The following is a 21,803-nucleotide window of genomic DNA, read 5'->3' on the forward strand; positions in this document are numbered from 1 at the left end:
CGTCCACTAGGGGGTAAAGTTGAGTCTTATTTTGGCCACAACTTTCTCTGTGTTTCAGCTAATGGAATGATTTTTGGTGACAAATCTTATTTTGACATATTTTGGGAAAATGCTTTGAAAATTTTCAAAAACTTAATACACTGTGGGCAAATTCACTACCCTTTCGTTATGTTCGTGGATTAAAACATCCACTAAATTAAACTGCTGTAAAAATGTATCAGATAAATATTTTTTTCTAATTTTTTTGCATAAATCTATTAATCAACCTCAGTCCTGATCAAAACTACCAAATGTTTTTTTTTTTAAATCCAAGATTTTAACTCTTTAATTGTCATAAATGATGTCACTGATGTGGGGGAAAAAAACACAAAATGACATATTTTCAATAAAAAAAGTGATTGTGGACCGGATATTTTTTTTACCTTTTATCACAGTTTTGAGCATGTCAAAGATTAGTAACAAGATTGGCTTTGATGCATTGTTAGTTTTTGTGCAGCATTAGGTTTAAATTTTCTCTCCCTCATTTGTTGTTGGTGGCTGTTTTTGCCCCATTGACTTCCATTATAGCGACATTTTTTGATTGAAAAGCCATGACACCATATAATCATGCATTCTTGATTGTTTGCAGATTTCTCTTTTGGGAAGAGGTAAAATTTGTTATTTAAAAAAAAGAAAAAAATACAATTGTACACTTGATCATTAACCCTTTTAGATAGGCCTGTGCAAAAAAAGGCTTAGTTTCTAGCTTGTATATGGAGTTATATGGAGCATAACAGAAAATTATAGTGTGTGTGTGTGTGTGAGAGAGAGAGAGTGTGAGAGACCTTTGTGCACTTACCTTGATGTATCTGAAAAAATCCAAATATGCACCTCAGCTTTCAGAACTACATGGAGTAAACAATAAAAAAAGAAGTGTGTTTATGCACCTGCTGCCTTTTAATGGGGAAAAGTACGGATGGCCTATGTGTGAAATGCTTGTCTTTTCTTGATGGTAAAGCCAGTTTAAACCCTTAAAATCCTGTAAAAAAAGCTACTTTGCATCAGATTTATGAACATAATTGATTATGAACCAAAATACAATACCAGCTTCAAATAAGCTGTAGCTCGCTGGAGGGGTCAAGCTGCATAATCATTTCTAAAACTTTGGTACAAGTCAAGCCCTTTCTCATGTTGCTTGCTGCTCTTCTCACCATCAAATGACCAGCAGGATGGCATGCAAGTGTTTAAATCCACGTACTTTGCTTTTGTTTAGTCTATACTTATCACCACCATTAAAAGGCAGCAGGTGCATAAATACACTTTTGTTAACTCCATGTAGTTCTGAGAGCTGAGGTGCACATTTTGATTTTCTCAAATACATCAAGGTAAGTGCGCAAAGGCCTCTCTCTCACACACACTCTCTCTCTCTCTCTCTCTCTCACATACACACACACAGAATATAATATGCTGTTATACTCCATATGGCTTCATATACAAGTCAGAAACTAAGCCTTTTTTTGCACAGGCCTGTCTAAAGGGTTAATGGTTCCACTGTCACGGCCGGGATCCAATGAAGCACGGAGATAGAACCAATTGCAAGTAAGTCTTTTATTAAGGGGTAATCCAAACAGCATAAACAGTCCAGGCAGGGGTCAATAGGAAACATCCATCCAAAACATAAACTAAACAAGAAGACAAGGCAAGGGCACAAACTGACGGACATGAATAAACATTACATTTAAACAAGGACTCCGTGACTAAGACTCAGACAGACCAGGTATAAATACACAAAAGGATAATGGGGAAACAGGAGACAGGTGGGGAACAATCAATTAACTAGACAAGGAGGAAGGTGACCAAATAAGGAGACAGGAAGTGATAAATGATAAACACTGTGGGAACTGAGGACACCTAGTGGAAACCCAGGGAACACAACCCAGACACTGTGACAGTACCCCCCTTCTACGGAGCGGCTCCCAGACGCTCCAAGACAGACACAAAACAGAGACCAGGAGGGAGGCGGACAGGTGGAGGCTCAGGGGGAGGGACGGAGGGCCAGAAAAGAAAAACATGGGGAACAGGCACCAGAATGTAACACAACACAGAAAGACCAGGAGGGAGGAGACAGACATTAACACAAAAACAAAAGGAAAAAACAACATGAAGCCCCCCAGGGCGGAGCCGAAGACCACCATGTCCGTGTGGTCGGAGCGGAAGCCCCCCAGGGCGGAGCAGAAGACCACCCCGTCCGTGTGGTCAGGGCAAACGCCCCCCAGGGCGGAGCAGAAGACCACCACGTCCATGTGGTCAGAACGGAAGCCCCCCAGGGCGGAGCAGAAGACCACCACCTCCGTGTGGTCAGAGCGGAAGCCCCCCAGGGCGGAGCAGAAGACCACCACGTCCGTGTGGTCAGAGTGGAAGCCCCCCAGGGTGGAGCAGAAGACCACCACACCCTTGTGGTCAAGGCCAGAGTCCTCCAGGGTGGAGCAGATGACCACCACGCCCCTGTGGTCGATGCCGGAGTCCAACAGGGTGGAGCAGCAGACCACCCAGTGACTTGACTTGACTCTGAAAGTTCAACGGTGACTGGCCCTGACTCTGGAAGGTCATCGGTGACTGGCCCTGACTCTGGAAGGTCAGCGGTGACTGGCCCTGACTCTGGAAGGTCAGCGGTGACTGGCCCTGACTCTGGAAGGTCAGCGGTGACTGGCCCTGACTCTGGAGAGGTCACTGGCACCTGACTCGACTCTGGAGAGTTCACTGGCACCTGACTCGACTCTGGACTGCATGTGGAGACTTGAGACGCCTCGGCATCGGGCACCGCCTCGGCCTCCGGAACGGCATCGGGCACCGCCTCGGCCTCCGGAACGGCATCGGGCACCGCCTCGGCCTCCGGAACGGCATCGGGCACCGCCTCGGCCTCCGGAACAATCTCGGGCACCGCCTCGGGAATGTCCTCCTGGACGGCATCGGCCTCCGGAACGGCATCGGGCACCGCCTCGGCCTCCGGAACAGCATCGGCATCGGGAACCGCCTCGGCCTCCGGAACAGCATCGGCATCGGGAACCGCCTCGGCCTCCGGAACAGCATCGGCATCGGGAACCGCCTCGGCCTCCGGAACAGCATCGGCATCGGGCACCGCCTTGGCCTCCGGAACAGTCTCGGGCACCGCCTCGGCCTCCGGAACAGTCTCGGGCACCGCCTCGGCCTCCGGAACAGTCTCGGGCACCGCCTCGGCCTCCGGAACAGTCTCGGGCACCGCCTCGGGAATGTCCTCCTGGACAGCAGCGGTCCGCTCGGCAACATTCTCCGGGCTTTGAGGAACGGTAGACGCCTGTCTCCTCCTCCGCCCTCTATGATGGCGAGTCGGTGGCACCTTGTCTGGAGACTCAGGCGTTGAGTCGGCCATCTTGTGCTGTGGTGCTGGGCTGGCGGCCATCTTGTGCTGTGGCTCTAAGCTGGCGGCCATCTTGTGCTGTGGCTCTAAGCTGGCGGCCATCTTGTGCTGTGGCGCTGGGCTGGCGGCCATCTTGTGCTGTGGCGCTGGGCTGGCGGCCATCTTGTGCTGTGGCGCTGGGCTGGCGGCCATCTTGGGCCATGAATCTGGATCAGTGACTGACTTGGGCATTGGCGCTGGGTTAGCGGCCATCTTGGCGGAAGAGACAGGAGTGGCTGGGGCATCCCACAGAAGCCTATGCTGCAAGAAGTACACGAATTCCCAGAATTCCAGTGTCTCTAAATGCCCCATCTCCTCCTGAGAAACTGGATCATCCAGCCCGCTGTTGAAATAATCCTTCAGAGCCGCATCGTTGTATCCCATACCCTCGGCCAGGGACCAGAACACCTGTGCCAGGGCACCCACCTCATTGCCCTCTTGGCGGAGGGCGATCAGCCGGAGATACTTAGCTCTCCGCTCCGCCATCTTGGCTGGGGAACGGGAAAAAAACATACCGCTGGATCTCAGTGTGACGGAGTCGTTCTGTCACGGCCGGGATCCAATGAAGCACGGAGATAGAACCAATTGCAAGTAAGTCTTTTATTAAGGGGTAATCCAAACAGCATAAACAGTCCAGGCAGGGGTCAATAGGAAACATCCATCCAAAACATAAACTAAACAAGAAGACAAGGCAAGGGCACAAACTGACGGACATGAATAAACATTACATTTAATCAAGGACTCCGTGACTAAGACTCAGACAGACCAGGTATAAATACACAAAAGGATAATGGGGAAACAGGAGACAGGTGGGGAACAATCAATTAACTAGACAAGGAGGAAGGTGACCAAATAAGGAGACAGGAAGTGATAAATGATAAACACTGTGGGAACTGAGGACACCTAGTGGAAACCCAGGGAACACAACCCAGACACTGTGACATCCACCTAGTGATCAACTGTAAAAAATAACAAATGTTACCTCTTCCCAACAGGGAAAACCACCAACAATCAAGAATCTCACACACACACAAACACTATAATTTGCTGTTATATGTAGTTTTGATCAGGACTGAGGTTGATTAATATATTTATGCAAAAAAAAAAAGTGAAAAAATAAATAAATTATCTGATACATTTTTACAGCAGTTTAATTGAGTGGATGTTTTCATCCCGAACATAACGAAAGGGTAGTGAATTTGAAAAAAAAAAACTGCCTTTCCTGGTGTTGGTTGAGTGTAGTACTCCCACACTGCACTGCACTTACTCTTTTCTTCTTCAGTGCATCCATTTATAATAGGGATGGGACGATAACCGGTTTTATCGATAACCGTGATAAAATGTGCTGAAGGTTAGTAATATCGTTTAAAAATGAATTATCATTAAAACCGTGTTTGATTATCGCGGTTTTAATAACTCGCTATTAAATCATGTCCAGCCGGCAACAGTCTGATGCAAGCGCAGCGCACAATGTTTTTTAGTTTTTTTTCGAGAAGGAATGGCGAAAGTCAGTGACTTTTCTATGCTTCTACACTTTTCATTGTAAGGAAGGAAATGCCACAGAATTTAATCTTTCTTTAAATTAAGTGCATAGAGTTGCTTGTTTTATTAGTTGTTTGTTGATTATTAAATATAAAACTTGCTGAAATGTTTTCAGTGTGAGCATCAACTATTTTTGAACACTTTCATCTCGTTTCAACAAAACCGTGATAATATTGATAATCGTGATAATTTTAGTCACTATAATCGTGATATTAAATTTTCATACCATCCCATCCCTAATTTATAATAAGGGTAATATGAAGAGAGAGTTAAAAGCAGGGCCACTGTATGCTTCATAATTAAGCCTATGATGTATGAATACATGAATACAAATAAATATATTTTTTAATAAAATTAGTTAAAAACTTTATTTTTTTTTTGGCAAACAAAGGGTTTACTATTTACATTAAAATGGAAGTAATAGCATATAGTGTGATTTATTCTTTTAAATAAAAGTTGTAATAATTGTTGTAGTAAAAACGCCAAAAACGAAACAACAACAAGGAAACCAGGAGGGAGGAGGACCGGCGGAGGACAAGGGGGAGGGACGTAGGGCCAGGTCCACAGAGGGAAACAGAGAGAAACCAAAAAATAATACAAAAATAAATAAACAAGAAACAAAACACAAGACCAGGACGGAACAGAAAGTTCGGGGCCCGGGGCCGAGCCGACAGGGCAAGTATCCCGGGTGGATCAGGTGGAACTGGAGCCGTGCGGTCGAGACAGAAGCCCACCAGGGCGGCACAGAAGACCACCACATCGGTGCGGTCGAGACAGAAGACCACCAGGGCGGCGCAGAAGACCACCACAGCCGTGCGGTCGAGACAGAAGCCCACCAGGGTGGCGCAGAAGAAAACCACTGCCGTGCGGTCGAGATAGAAGCCCTCCAGGGCGGCGCAGAAGACCACCACAGCCATGCGGTCGAGACTGAAGCCCACCAGGGCGGCGCAGAAGACCACCACAGCCGTGTGGTCGAGAAATAAGCTCACCAGGGCGGTGCAGAAGACCACCACAGCCGTGCGGTCGGGACAGGAGCCCACCAGGGCGGCGCCGAAGACCACCACAGTGGGATCGATGACACAGGAGAGCAAGTCTGGTTAGGCAAGTCTGAAACAGAGAACATGAACAGGTTAAGGGTGGCCTCCGTGGCCACGACAGGATAAGTCGAGTGCTCAGAGAGTTCGGCTGAGACGTGACGAGAATCTGGAAGTTCCGCAGAGACGAGAAGAGGCTCTGCTAGTTCAGCAGAGATGTGGAGAGGCTCTGGTAGTTCAGCAGAGACGTGGAGAAGCTCTAGTAGTTCAGCAGAGACGTGGAGAGACTCTGGTAGATCTGTGGTGTTTTGACTGGACTCAGGAAGATCAATGGTGACTTGACTCTGCTCATGAAGATCATTGGTGACTTGACTTTGCTCATGAAGATCATTGGTGACCTGACTTTGCTCATGAAGATCATTGGTGACCTGACTTTGCTCATGAAGATCAATGGTGACTTGCATTTGCTCATGAAGATCAATGGTGACTTGCCTTTGCCCCATGAAGATAGTCGGTGACTTGACTTTGCCCATGAAGAACACTGGTGACTTGACTTTGCCCATGAAGAACACTGGTGACTTGACTTTGCCCATGAAGATAGTCCGTGACTTGACTTTGCCCATGAAGAACACTGGTGACTTGACTTTGCCCATGAAGAACACTGGTGACTTGACTTAGCCCATGAAGAACACTGGTGTCTTGACTTTGTCCATGAAGATCCTTGGTGACTTGCATTTGCTCTTGAAGATCAATGGTGACTTGCCTTTGCTCATGAAGATAGTCAGTGACTTGATCTTGCTCCTGAGGTCTTACTGTGGTAGTGCTTAACTCATGAGTGTTAATGGTGACTTGACCTGACTCTGGAGTGTAAACGGTGACTTGACCTGACTCTGGAGGGTCAACGGTGACTTGACCTGACTCTGGAGGGTCAACGGGAACCTGACCCGACTCTGGAGGGTCAACGGGAACTTGACTCGACTCTGGAGGGTCAACGGGAACCTGACTCGACTCTGGAGGGTCACCTGTGGCTGTCATCTTGTGCAGAGGCGCTGGACCGGTGGCCATCTTGTGCCATGACTCTGGGCCTGCGGCCAACTTGTGCTGTGGCGCTGGGCTGGCGGCCACCTTGTGCTGTGGCGCTGGGCTTGCGGCCACCTTGTGCTGTGGTGCTGGGCTGGCGGTCCTCCTGTCTGTAGACCCCGGTCTAGAGTCGGCCATCCCACCGGGAGAGACAGGTGTGGCTGGGGTATCCCACTGAGACCGATGTTGTAGGTATAGAATGAACCCCCAAAAATCAAAGGCCTCCAGCTTATCCATTTCCCTCTCTGGTATAGGGTTATCCAGACTGGCATTGAAAATGTCTTTCAGGGCGCATAATTATATCCCATTCCTACCGCCAGGGTCCAGAATACTCGTGCCAAACCACCCACCTCATTCCCCTCTTGATGGAGGGCGGTTAATTTGAGGAATCTTGCCCTCCGCTCCTCCATACTGGCTGGGGAACGGATACGAAGTCCCTCAACGCTGGATCTAGACATGATGGAGTCCTTCTGTAACGACTGGAACACAGGAGACGAGATATCCAAGAGCAGTGTGAGTTTTATTGGGTAATCCAAAATCAGAATCAAAACAAGCAGGGGTCATAACCAAACATCAGTCCAAAAACAAACAAACAGAACCTAGAACACAAGGAACGCGAGGAAACTGGGTGACGGAAAATAAGGACTCCATGAAACAAACAGAAACAGACTGGTTTAAATAGGCAGGATAATGACTATGAAAGTGAAGACACCTGAGTGCAATTAACAGGTGTGCAATTACTGTGATGAAGGGACAAGGCCTTGTGGGAATTGTAGTGCCTTCGGTGAGGTGCCTATGGGGAAGTGAGACCAGTAGTGGACACCCAGGGAAACACAGACCAGACACCGTGACAGCCCTTCTTTCCAAAGCGCTTGGGCAGTTGCGCTCCTGAGGTGTCTGTCGTTAAGCATCAATCAGCTGCAATCTCCGTTACAACAAGGAAATTTAAGTAATGAATTTCCACCACCAAAAAACCCTTGCTATAACTCTACAAGATTTATTTTTGAAGCTGATTGAGTTGGCTCTTGTCACATGACCTGGTGCGCTTGCGTCATTCTGAAAAGCTGAGATGTTTTGAGACTTAGGTCTCTGCAGAGCAAAAGTGGGCCTTTATCACCTTGTGGGTGTTTTCAAACTGCTGGGTGTTTCTAAATCATGCAATCTAAATGATCCCCCTTACCCAACCCCACCCCACCCCTAAACCAAACACCCTGATCTGGTAACTCCCATTACCAGATTATCAGATACTCTTCCATTATGAGCGCGCATTGCGCATTTGAAATAACGAACTTGAGCACAAAAAAAGACGTGATATGTGAACGGCCCTTTCATCGGTCAAAATGTTTACTTTCGGTTAACGGTTAAACGGTCAATATGAGCATCCCTAACTGGCATATAAACATAATATAACATACAAAATTAATTAATTTTAAGCCACACAAAGTCAACATGTTGGTATTTCTAGCTCTGAATCTGCCATAAAATAAAATGTTTATTGATCTTTGAAAAGGTGTACCTGCGTTATTTTGCCATTATCATTATATTAGTTGAAATTGGTCTTAGAATGACAATATTATCATTTAACGCGATAATTTCTTGGACAATTTATCATCCAGCAAATTTTGTTATCGTGACAGGCCTAGCTACAGGTTTCTTTTCCCCTCTTTTTTTTCAACTGATTGAAATCCGTCATAGCGATGGAAAACTTTAATCCCTGAGTAGTATTATATTATCATACTGCACCACAGTAATGTATGTCTGATCATTTCTTTAACCCGAACTTGTATTTTGACGACTTGCCATGAGGAACTTTTACATTTTGTAGCCTATTTAAATATGACGATAGTTTTACTTAAATTAAACTGTCAAATTTTCATGAAGTGACTCTCAGAGGTAGTCAGTTCTGGAGATGTTGTTCATGCATTTATGTCATCATGTAGTGAGATGACAGAAGCTGAAATCACCTCTAGCGTCGCACACTGACTGTGTAGAAAACAAAAATGTATTTAAAATAATTTCTTTTTACAGACAGAAGTTAACTTTAACAACATAAAACCAACCAAATGAAGTTTCATTTTCAATGTTCAATTGTTTGTTTCTGAAACAATCACGTGACGTCACGCACTCTATATCAAGCATAATACAAAGTTTTGTATACAAGTTTAATAACAGTAATAGTTGCAAATTGTTTTATTTAGACTAAGTCTATGGTAATTCACAAATTACCTCAAACACCATAAACAGCATTTCCTTCAGATTGGCATGTTTGAGTGGAGGAGAATACAGTTTATGCATTCAGCAAATTAATTTTGTGCTGGGCAATGGACCTTGTTGGGAAACCAAATACTACACTGAAAAGTGGTCATAATACAGTATAACAGGTTAAATAACTTTTTTTCTTATAACAAAAATAACTAAACATTTAAAACAATAAAGCAATACAGAAAAATATAGTAAAGTTCAATGTTTTACACATTAAAGTGCAAAAGAACTATAAAAACCAATAGGTATCACTTTACAATAAGACCTCATAAGTTAACCTTAGTTAATGCATTAACATTCAAGGCAAGGCAAGTTTATTTATATAGCACATTTCGTACACAATGGTAATAAATGCACAGCTAAACAATGAGCAATAGCTAAATTTACTAAAGAAGTTATTAATCTTTGTTAAAAAATACAAGTCTTAGTTCATGTTAGCTCATTAAATAACACAGTTAAAACTTTCAATTTTAACAATGTGTTATTAAATATTGGAATACCTAAGATTAATGAATGTTCAGAATAATTTTTTCATTGGCAGTTTATGTTAACTAATGAAGCCATAATGTAAAGTGTGAATGAACAATAAAAGATCAAAACACTTTCAAACAATATCTAGGGCATTTGTAGTCCAGATTAAAAAAAATGTTTGAAGATAAATAGCCTATTAAGTCTAAATATTTCAGTAGTTTACTGTGTTAACAGGGTAAGGGCTGCCTTTTGCGCCATCTGCTGTCAGAGAGTGAATTTGCTTTCATTCAGCGCATCTCTCACGTGTTTCTCCATGTGCTTCTCGTGCACGGTTGTTTACATCAGAGCGCACACGCTCTTTCAAGCAGCATACAGCAGTGTTGTGCATTTTAAGCAGCTGATGGGAATACTATTCTTAAAATGCATTCCAAGTTCTGAATAATTTGTAATGTATATTTATTCACAGTATTTAGAAGTGCCCACGATAACAATATCGCGCATATTAATCACCGCAATATATCGCATTACCGAGTACCGGCACAAGTCTATATCAAATTGGTTTTGAGAATGTAGCGGATGTAGAGGATTATAATGTAAAAGGAGCTCATTCAAATACTGAGGTGCTAAACTATTCAGGGCTTTATAAGTAATAAGCAATATTTTAAAATCTATACGATGTTTGATAGGGAGCCAGTGCAGTGTTGACAGGACCGTGCTAATATGGTCATACTTCCTGGTTCTAGTAAGAACTCTTTCTGCTGAATTTTGGACTAGCTGTAGTTTGTTTACTAAGCGTGCAGAACAACCACCCAATAAAGAATTACAATAATCTAACCTTGAGGTCATAAATGCATGGATTAACATTTCTGCATTTGACATTGAGAGCATAGGCCATAATGCAGTTTTACAAATGCTAGAAACGTGGCTTTCTAAGGAAAGATTGTGATCAAATAGCACACCTAGGTTCCTAACTGATGACAAGGAATTTACAGAGCAGCCATCAAGTCTTAGACAGTGTTCTAGGTTATTACATGCAGAGTTTTTAGGTCCTATAATTAACACCTCTGTTTTTTCAGAATTCAGCAGTAAGAAATTACTCGTCATCCAGTTTTTTATATCGACTATGCATTCCATTAGTTTTTCAAATTGTTGTGTTTCACCGGGCCGCGAAGAAATATAGAGCTCAGTATCATCAGCATAACAGTGAAAGCTAACACCATGTTTCCTGATGATATCTCCCAAGGGTAACATATAAAGCGTGAAGAGTAGCGGCCCTAGTACTGAGCCTTGAGGTACTCCCTACTGCACTTGTGATCGATATGATACCTCTTCATTCACTGCTACGAACTGATGGCGGTCATATAAGTGTGATTTAAACCATGCTAATGCACTTCCATTAATGCCAACAAAGTGTTCAAGTCTATGCAAAAGAATGTTGTGGTCAATTGTGTCAAATGCAGCACTAAGATCCAATAGAACTAATAGAGAGATACAACCACGATCAGATGATAAGAGCAGGTCATTTATAACTCTAAGGAGAGCAGTCTCAGTACTATGATACGGTCTAAATCCTGACTGGAAATCCTCACATATACCATTTTTCTCTAAGAAGGAATATAATTGTGTGGATACCACCTTTTCTAGTATCTTGGACAGAAAAGGGAGATTCGAGATTGGTCTATAATTAACTAGTTCTTTGGGGTCAAGTTGTGGTTTTTTGATGAGAGGCTTAATAACAGCCAGTTTGAAGGTTTTGGAGACATATCCCAATGACAATGAGGAATTAATAATAGTCAGAAGATGATCTATGACTTCTGGAAGCACCTCTTTTAGGAGCTTAGATGGTAAAGTGTCTAACGTACATGTTGTTGGTTTAGATGATTTAATAAGTTTATACAATTCTTCCTCTCCTATGGTAGAGAATGAGTGGAACTGTTCCTCAGGGGGTCTATAGTGCACTGTCTGATGCGATACTGTAGCTGACGGCTGAATGGTTACAATTTTATCCCTAATAGTACCGATTTTAGAAGTAAAGTAGTACATAAAGTCATTACTGTTGTGATATTGGGAAATGTCAACACTTGTTGAGGCTTTATTTTTCGTTAATTTAGCCACTGTATTGAATAAATACCTGGGGTTACTGCATGTTTGTTTTCTTCAAAAAGAGAAGAAAAGTAATCGGATCTAGCAGTTTTTAATGCTTTTCTGTAGGATAGGTTAATTTCCCACCAAGCAATACGAAATACCTCTAGTTTTGTTTTCCTCCAGCTGTGTTCCATTTTTTGGCTGCTATCTTTAGGGTGTGAGTATGCTCATTATACCATGGTGTCATACAAGTTTCCTTAACCTTCCTTAAGCATAAAGGAGCAACTGTATTTAAAATGCTAGAAAAGAGAGAGTCTGTAGTTTCTTTTACATCATCAAGTTGTTCTGAGGTTTTGGATATGCTAAGGAATTCAGATACATCAGGAAGATAACTTAAAAAGCAGTCTTTTGTGGTGGAAGTGATGGTTCTTCCATACTTGTAACAATAAGTAGAATTTACAATTTTGGCTATATGAAGTTTGCACAAAACTAAATAATGATCTGAGCTATCATCACTTGGCTGTATAATTTCAACACTATTAACATCAATTCCATGTGACAGTATTAAATCTAGAGTATGATTTCGACAATGAGTAGGTCCTGAAACGTGTTCGCTAACCCCAATAGAGTTCAGAATGTCTATAAATGCTGACCCCAATGCATCTTTTTCATTATCAACATGGATATTAAAATCACCAACTATTAAAACTTTATCTGCAGCCAGAACAAACTTGGATGTAAAATCACCAAACTCTTTAATAAAGTCTGTTTGGTGCCCTGGTGGCCAGTATACAGTAGCCAGTACACACATAACAGGGGATTTATCATTAACATTTGTTTCTCTGGATACTGTTATATAAAGCACAATTACTTCAAACTAAACTTGAAGCCTGCTCTCTGAGAAATCCTGAAAACGTTGTTATAAATTGAAGCAACACCTCCCCCTTTGCCTTTTATACGCGGCTCATGTTTATAACAGTAATCTTGGGGGGTGGACTCATTTAAAATATAATCATCAGGTTTAAGACAGGTTTCTGTCAAACAGAGCACATCTAGATTGTGATCAGTGATCATATTATTTACAAAGTGTTTTCATAGAAAGGGATCTGATATTCGATAAGCCAAGCTTTATCACTTGTTTATCCGTATTGCATCTGTTATTTGATGAACCTCAATTAAATTGTTAATCTTAACTTGGTTTGGACAGTTTTTGTATTTTCTGGTTCGGGGAACAGACACAGTCTCTATAGTGTGATATCTAGGTGAAAAAGTCTCTATGTGCTGAGAATTAACTGACCTCTGTGACGTGAGTCAGCTAGCAGACTAGGGATGGGACGATAACCGGTTTTATTGATAACCGTGATAAAATGTGCTGAAGGTTAGTAATATCATTTAAAAATGAATTATCATTAAAACCGTGTTTGATTATCGCGGTTTTAATAACTCACTATTAAATCATGTCCAGCCAGCAACAGTCTGACGCAAGCGCAGCGCACAATGTTTTTTTTTTTTTTTTTTTCGAGAAGGAATGGCGAAAGTCAGTGACTCTTCTACACTTTTCATTGTAAGGAAGGAAATGCCACAGAATTTAATCTTTCTTTAAATTAAGTGCATAGAGTTGCTTGTTTTATTAGTTGTTTGTTGATTATTAAATATAAAACTTGCTGAAATGTTTTCAGTGTGAGCATCAACTATTTTTGAACACTTTCATCTCGTTTCAACAAAACCGTGATAATATTGATAATCGTGATAATTTTAGTCACTATAATCGTGATATTAAATTTTCATACCGTCCCATCCCTATAGCAGTCGGTCGGTTTAGCCAGTCTGTCTTCTTCCTGACCTGGGCCCCAGTTAATCAAGTATAAACTCTTGAGACTATTTGCAATATTTCTAGAGAGAAGAGCGGCACCACCCCAGGAGGGATGAAGACCTATCTCTTTTCAACATGTCAGGTCTGCCCCAAAAGCTCGTCCAATTGTCTATGAAACCTATGTTATTCTGTGGGCACCACTTAGACATCCAGCCATTGAGTGATGACAATCTGCTATGCATCTCGTCACCACGGTAAGCGGGGAGGGGCCCAGAGCATATTACTGTGTCTGACATCATGCTTGCAAGTTCACACATCTCTTTAATGTTATTTTAGTGATCTCCGACTGGCGAAGTCGAACATCATTAGCGCCGGCATGAATAACGATCTTACTGTATTTACATTTAGCATTAGCCAGCACTTTTAATTTGCCAAAATGTCAGGCGCTCTGGCTCCCGGTAAACATTTGACTATGGTGGCTGGTGTCTCTATATTCATGTTCCATACAATTTAATCACCAATAACTAGAGCACTTTCATCAGGTTTCTCATTGGGTGCATTACTGAGTGGGGAGAACCTGTTTAATGTTTTGATCGGAACAGAAGAGCGGTGTTTTGACCCGCGGCTATGCTGCCTCACTGTCACCCAGTTGCCCTGCTGCAGGGGCTCTGTTGCGGGAACTGAACAATGTACAGGAATCCCTGAGCTAGACGCATCCAAAGCTGTATCTAGAGCCCTAACATTCTTACTGTCCTCAATTAAAGTTTGGATGCGTGTCTCTAATTCTGAAATCTTCTCTGTCAGCCTAACTATTTCCCTGCATTTATCACATGTGAATCCCTCATCTGCCACTGCGATAGATAAACTGTACATGTGGCAAGAGGTGCAAATAAAAATAGCAGGAGAAGGAATTACTCACCGTGCTTGATGAAATATTCTTACCACAGTTGTTTAATGAACTTGTGAAAAACTGGAGCGAGAGAAAGAAGAGGAGAAAAGAAAACAGCAATAGGTTAGAATGAAAATGCTAATGACAAGCTAACAATTGCTAACGCAATGCAGGTGTATTGCACTAACTGATATAAAATAAGTGAACAATCAAAATTAATCTGATAAGATTGATCGATAATCTCAGAAATATGGTGTGAATTAAGTTATATTTTATCACTTTAAAAAACAGAGAGTGATAGTAAGATAAATATTCTAGAGAAAAAAAGATTCTAGAGAAAAAAAAAACAGCTACATGGAGCACAGGACATTTGAACCGTGTCCTCTCTGTAAACCATACAAGGGTGATCACATGTTAATGCCAAGTGTAAAGCAACCTTTGTTAAAATAATAAAGCGCTGTTTCTATTAAAAATCTAATTGGTGTCAACAAAAGCCATCAGAGCCATCATTACTGAATGCATTTGCACTGCAATTAGCCTACAAATGCATAAAAGGTTATGAAATTAATGTTTTAAATTCTGAAGGCAGAAATGTCAATATGTCAATCAATTAAATTATACTTTTAATATGAACCTAACAGACACTAGGTGATGCAAGTTATCTTAACAAGTGAATTCAATCCATTCAACTGATTCCTTCAAATAGGTAACATACGCAACTTTAACATGCATTTGATCGATTATGATGCCTTGTTCACTGACATGCTTGCGCATGAATAACCGTCACGCACACACTCATAGGAACTGTTTAGATCCTACCTGTCTGATCGCTATCATTTTGTTTATTTAAATGGGGAGTCATCTCGTTTATCACCAGTAAAATATGGAGTGCCACAAGGATCCGTCTTAGGTCCCCTTCTATTTTCAATATACATGTTGCCCCTTGGTATTTAGAAAATACGGGATTAGTTTCCACTGTTACGCTGATGATACTCAGCTATATAACGAGATCAGATGAAACTTCTAAATGATCTAAGCTAACAGAGTGTGTTAAAAATGTAAAAGATTGGATGACCAATAATTTTCTCCTATTAAATTCGGATAAGAGATATTAATTATTGGACCCAAAACAAAACAGTACACAGAATACAATTTGCAACTAGACGGATGTACTGTTAATTCATCTACAGTCAAAAATCTGGGTGTTATATTAGACAGCAACTTGTCTTTTGAAAACCATATTTCCCATGTTACAAAAACTGCATTCTTCAATCTTAGAAACATTGCCAAGCTGCGAAACATGTTACCTGTTTCTGATGCAGAAAAGCTAGTTCATGACCTCTAGACTTAACTATTGTAATGCAATTCTAGGTGGTTGTCCTGCATCCTCAATAAACAAGTTACAGGTAGTCCATAATGCAGCAGCTAGAGTTCTTACCAGGTCACGAAAATACACTGGCTACCTATTAAGTTCCGTATCAGTTACAAATTATCATTACTTACCTATAAGCCCCTTACTGGTTTAGCTCCTGCATACCTAACTAGCCTTATACCACTTTACAATCCATCATGCTCCCTAAGGTCACAAAACGCTGGACTTTTGGTAGTTTCTAGGATAGCAAAGTCCACTAAAGGAGGTAGAGCTTTTTCACATTTGGCTCCCAAACTCTGGAATATCCTTCCTGATAATGTTCGGGGTTCAGACACACTCTCTCTATTTAAATCTAGATTAAAAATGCATCTCTTTCGCCAAGCATTCGAATAATGCATCTCTTAAATTGTGACTGCAGTTGCATCTTATCAAATGCGCATTCTTATTCTTTAGCTTGGGTTTAATTCATTTCACTTTGTCGGAACAGCAGTATGCTAATGTCTCTATTTGTTTCTCTGTTCTGCCACGGGATTTACATGGTAACTAGGATTTACACAAGCTCCAGTCTGGATCCAGAACACCTGAGAAGAGATGATGCTGACCCCTCAGAGGACCCCAGATGATGCTAACCCTGAATCAACAAACAGAACTAACAAATATTGCAACAAGTGTGACTTCATCATATAATAATTGCTGTTAATAATGTTCAAGACTACGTCTTGTATGTATTTTTCTGAAAAATCCTGTCAAATGTGCACAAACTGACAGTCACCACTTATAAGCTACTACTAAATATTGTAGAAATGTAATTTTCTGTAAGTTGCTTTGTAATGATTTGTATCGTAGAAAGCGCTATACAAATAAACTTGAATTGAATTAAGATCTACCTCATAATAATAACATAATAATTATGATAGTAAAGCAACTAAAGTAAATAAGAATGTTAAAATAAGTTCATAAGTGCATACTTCATAAGAGTCATCTTTTACATGTTTTCACCAAGTTTCATAAAGTTTTAAGTTTTGCAACTGGGCAGGATTTGTTGTGAAAACCTGGCAACCCCGATCCGAACGCACGTGCTGGAGATATACTTCTAATTACAGGAGCGTCTTTACTGATGAGATGCGCATGAAAATCACATTCGATTTTTTTGCACAGCCCTAACATAGTGGCAGATATCTACACCTCGGTATTGTTGTACATTATAAAATAGTATGCCATAACATATTGAGTGTAAATGATCATAAAAAAAAAAATATATATATATATATATATATATACACACACCGTATTTTCCGGACTATAAGTCCTTATACACTTTTTTTCATAGTTTGGCTGGTCCTGCAACTTATAGTCAGGTGCGACTTATCAAAATTAATTTGACATGAACCGAGAGAAATGAACCAAGAGAAAACATTACCGTCTACAGCCGCGAGAGGGCGCTCTATGCTGCCAGAGATGCTGCTCAGTGCTCCTGTAGCCTACACTTAGCAGCATAGAGCGCCCTCTCGCGGCTGTAGACGGTAATGTTTTCTCTTGGTTCTAAATAAATGCGATTTATAGTCGAGTGCGACTTATACATGTTTTTTCCTCATCATGACGTATTTTTGGACTGATGCGACTTATACTCAGGTGCGACTTATAGTCCGAAAAATACAGTATATATATATATATATATAATGGATGGTGCCTTATTGGGACAATGAAGCCCTCACTACATCTAACCTAATCCAATAAACTTAATTTACACTTTTCAAATATTTCTTTCATTTTTTTGAAAGTAAACACCTTTCTGATCTGATATGTGATGGGTAATTGAAGAATGAGTTCAGCAAAATTCAAGCCTTAAGAAATAGAATGCATTTAAATGCAAGCACTATTAATGCAAAAAAAATTTTTTTTCAGTTATTGCACAACATAATAAAAGTTAAGCCACTGCGCCTCCATATTGGTATTCCCATACATTCTATTGAATTAATAGGAAATCATACAATTTTAATGAGAAAACATTACCTAATGAATCAGCGTTTTTATATCTGAAGTGTCCCTGTACATTCCTACAATGCGAGCGTCCTATGCATGTAAATGGTTATTTGTTTAATGTTGGGAATTTCCCCTGCATATTAAAAGGCACTATCATATTTATTACAGTAGCGTACATCAGCTGAACATGATAAACAACAGATGGACGAGATCCTCAACATTTGCATTTAAAATGACAAATATATCAATTCTATGAATATAAATATAGACATGTAAATACATGTAAATATTTTCAAATGTTTATGTGTATTTATATATACATAAATATACACCGAACACTCAAAAACTTGTATTTTGTATGCAATTAATCGCTTGACAGCTCATTTTTTATTATTTATATTTTGCCGTTTAGTACCTCTTAACTGAATCATAAGAGAAAGAAAGAAAGAAAAGAAAAAAGTTACAAAAAAAATCCACAAAACAGTTAAAATTAACAGTGTAAATAAAATGATCTGGGACTTTTTACAGTGCGTGTCATTTTTAAAGACTGTAAGTCTATCCATCACAGCCTTGTTGTTTTCTGCTTAAAATTCAATCTGGGATCTAACCTGATTAAGTTCTAATGTGGTCTTTTGGCATCAGCTTGTGGTCCTGTTTGGTATTGCATCTCGAGTTGAAGTTATTTGATTAAAAAAAAAACCTACTCAGGTTTTATATATATATACATACACACACACACACACACACACACACACACACACACACACACACACACGGAAAGTATTCAGACCCCCTTAAATTTTTCACTCTGTTATATTGCAGCTAAAATCATTCAAGGTCATTTTTCTTTCCTCATTAATGTACACACTGCACATCATATTGACAGAAAAAAAACAGAGTTTTTGCCATTTTTGCACATTTATTAAAAAAGAAAAACTGAAATATCACATGGTTCTAAATATTCAGACTTTGCTCAGTATTTTGTAGAAGCACTCTTTTGATCTAATAAAGCCATGAGTCTTTTTGGGAAAGATTCAACAAGTTTTTCACACCTGGATTTGGGGATCCTCTGCCATCCCTCCTTGCAGATCCTCTCCAGTTCTGTCAGGTTGGATGGTAAACGTTGGTGGACACTGGACAGCCATTTACAGGTCTTTCCAGAGAAAGATTGGGTTTGGGTTTAAGTCGGGGCTCTGGTTGGGCCATTCAAGAACAGGGTCTTTGGGTCATTGTCTTGTTGGAAGGTGAACCTTCGGCCCAGTCTGAGGTCCTGAACACTCTGGAGAAGGTTTTGGTCCAGGATATCCCTGTACTTGGCTGCATTCATCTTTCCCTCGATTGCTCGCTCCCCAGCGTCTCGATGTAGCGTCGTCTCCGCTAGTTCAGCGGCCTCAACGAGATCTCCCACGGTCTGCGGGTTCCTCATTCCGGCTGCCTGCCGAAGAGGGGCCGTGGCAGGGCATGCAGATACAGGTCCACGATGACGCGTTCGGCCACTTGGGCAGTGCTGGGGTCCCCGGTGAGCAACCAGTGATGGGCGAGGTGCTTGAGTTCGGCGGCTTGGGCACGGGCTGGCAACCGACTGTTATACTCCCATGTTCAAAACAATTGGGTCGCGGCGATGGGAGACAAACCTATGCAGGCCAGGATTTCCTTCTGTGGTTCATCGTATGATTCTTTTTGGCTCGCTGGCATGGAAAAATAGGCCTGCTCGGGTTCCCCGGTTAGCAACGGGGCCAGTATCCGTGCCCAACTTTCATGGGGCCAGTCCTCTCGAGTGGCGATGGACTCGAACATGCCCAAATAATGTTCCACGTCATCGTGGACGGTCATCTTCAGCAGGAGCTGTGTGGCTTGAGTGCGGGGATCCGGCAGCGGGACCCGCTGGGCAGCCGCGAAGCGGAGAGCGGCGACTTCACGCTCCGTCTCTCCCTGCCGAGTGGCCATATGTTCGACAATTTGCTGCTGTCGCATGCTTATTTCCGTCAGGTGTTTTAGGAGCTCTTCCATGGCTGGGGGAGGAGTCACCGCCTGACGAAAAACAGAGGGGAAAAAAAAAAAACCGGTGAGTTAATAGGGTCGTGGTGTCTGTGATTCTTCAGCAGTTTGCCCGCATTCTCCACCAGTGTGGCGGGCTGAAGAATCACACGACAGGCTGCAGTGAAAGTTTAAAGCCCCGGAGGGTGTATTTATTGGCAGATGTGACCGTGTGGGTGTCAGGTGCTCGTCCTCGGTGCTGCGTGATCCTGTTCACCGGCCGGCTGAGTGCAAGGGGATTCAGTGTCCGGTGCTCAGGTGGCGGGCTGGTCGATCAGTCGCTTTCTGGAGGGACAAGAGACACAACATTAACTGGCTGTCGTCTGGAGATCTTTCTCACCCGTGTATTCTCGGGCGGAGCTTTTGTAGTCCTCTCCTCATCGTCTTCAGCTGGGACCGATCAGCCCGCGGTGATTGCGTGCAGGTGGACCTCCTTCGTTGCCAGGGCGACGCTGGTAGGTGCCCGGGACACGGCTCACAATATATATATATTTATATATATATATATATATATATATATATATATATATATAAAATTAGATATACTTTTTTTGTTCTCTCTGTCTGTCTCTCAATGTTGCACTGTATACGTACAGATGTGGCCATATGTATTAGCATAACTATGTAGAAAATAAAGATTCTGTGTTAATTATGTAAATTGTAATGCATCAAAATTGTAATCGCAGAAACTAATCATGTTTTTTATGTTTTTGATTTTTTTTTGTAGGATTTGACATCCTGTTCGTGTGCCAATGATGCGCCGTCATTGGTTGCTGGTTGGTGCTTGTGGCTGGGTGCTACTTATCCTTATGTTCGTCAGCAAGTTCATCAACTTCAGCTTCAGAATACCAGGTGGTATGTGTTTATCACATTAGGTCAGAGTTTCTATGCAGAGATATTGATTTAAAGTGTTTATCTATGTTGCAATGCAGTAACATTTAAAAACTTTTTGAAAATGTACCCCTTTAAAACTTAATGCTTTTTTTTTAGTGATCAGATGACAAATGTTTATCCTATGCACGTTTTTAAATTTTGCCAGCATTAGATCAGTTTTTACCGAGGTGAAAAGCATAGGCACCGATCACCCACTGAAAACACAAAATACCTCTAGATGTCTTTGGTCATCCATAGTCAATTTCTCCTCTCAGTCCCTCATTCACATTTTAAAACCAAAGGCAAATCTTCCCCTTCTATTTGTTTGTATAAATCTTCTTTGAAGATTGATTTGTATTCTGTTTGTTTTAATTCTGTTTGAGGATGTATCTTTCATTTGTCCTTTTGTTATAATGAGGATGTATGTTTTTAAGTTTATTTTACATTTGTTGCACGGAACTTTGGTTTCAACACCTGCTGTTTTTAAATGTGCTTTAAAACGTACTCGGTTACTAACGTAACCTCGGTTCTCTCTAGAAGAGGGAACGAGTACTGCGTCTTAGCTAAGACGCTACGGGAAAAATCTCTTTTCACGAAATACTGAAGCAAAAAATTATCCTTAATTTTGAATTTTTGTAAAGCGCATTTGCAGCAGTACACAGCCATAGGCGAGACGGCTCGCTCGCTCATTGGCTGCTCTGCAGCAAGTGCACAGCCTATCGAGCACAGGCTGATGCAATATCAGACCAATTAGGACGCTTCGCGCCCATCACGTCACTTCCCGCCGAAACGGATATAGCCCAACCCTATAAAAGGAGCTCGAAAAGGCTGACTCACCTGATTTATTTCATCGCCGAAGCGAACCAGAGTGAATCATACGCACGGCAGAGAACGCAGTACTCGTTCCCTCTTCTAGAGAGAACCGAGGTTACGTTAGTAACCGAGTA

At 41.7% G+C, this 21,803-nt stretch overlaps 1 protein-coding gene across 3 annotated transcripts in view; it reads left to right on the forward strand.

The window, feature by feature from the left end:
• The window catches only part of chst10 (carbohydrate sulfotransferase 10), a 74,136-nt gene that overhangs the window by 9,892 nt on the left and 42,441 nt on the right, over positions 1–21,803 (forward strand). Inside the window, exon 2 of one of the 3 annotated variants that reach the window (XM_059552366.1) lies at positions 20,711–20,835. In XM_059552366.1, coding sequence (XP_059408349.1) covers positions 20,736–20,835 — 100 coding nt within the window. In that variant the 5' untranslated portion in view covers positions 20,711–20,735. Of the gene's footprint in view, positions 1–20,710; positions 20,839–21,803 lie in introns of those variants that run through there. The other 2 variants (XM_059552365.1, XM_059552367.1) reach the window with 2 other exon arrangements.

Source organism: Carassius carassius, chromosome 6 (genome assembly GCF_963082965.1).
Source record: "Carassius carassius chromosome 6, fCarCar2.1, whole genome shotgun sequence".
Taxonomy (NCBI): domain Eukaryota; kingdom Metazoa; phylum Chordata; class Actinopteri; order Cypriniformes; family Cyprinidae; genus Carassius; species Carassius carassius.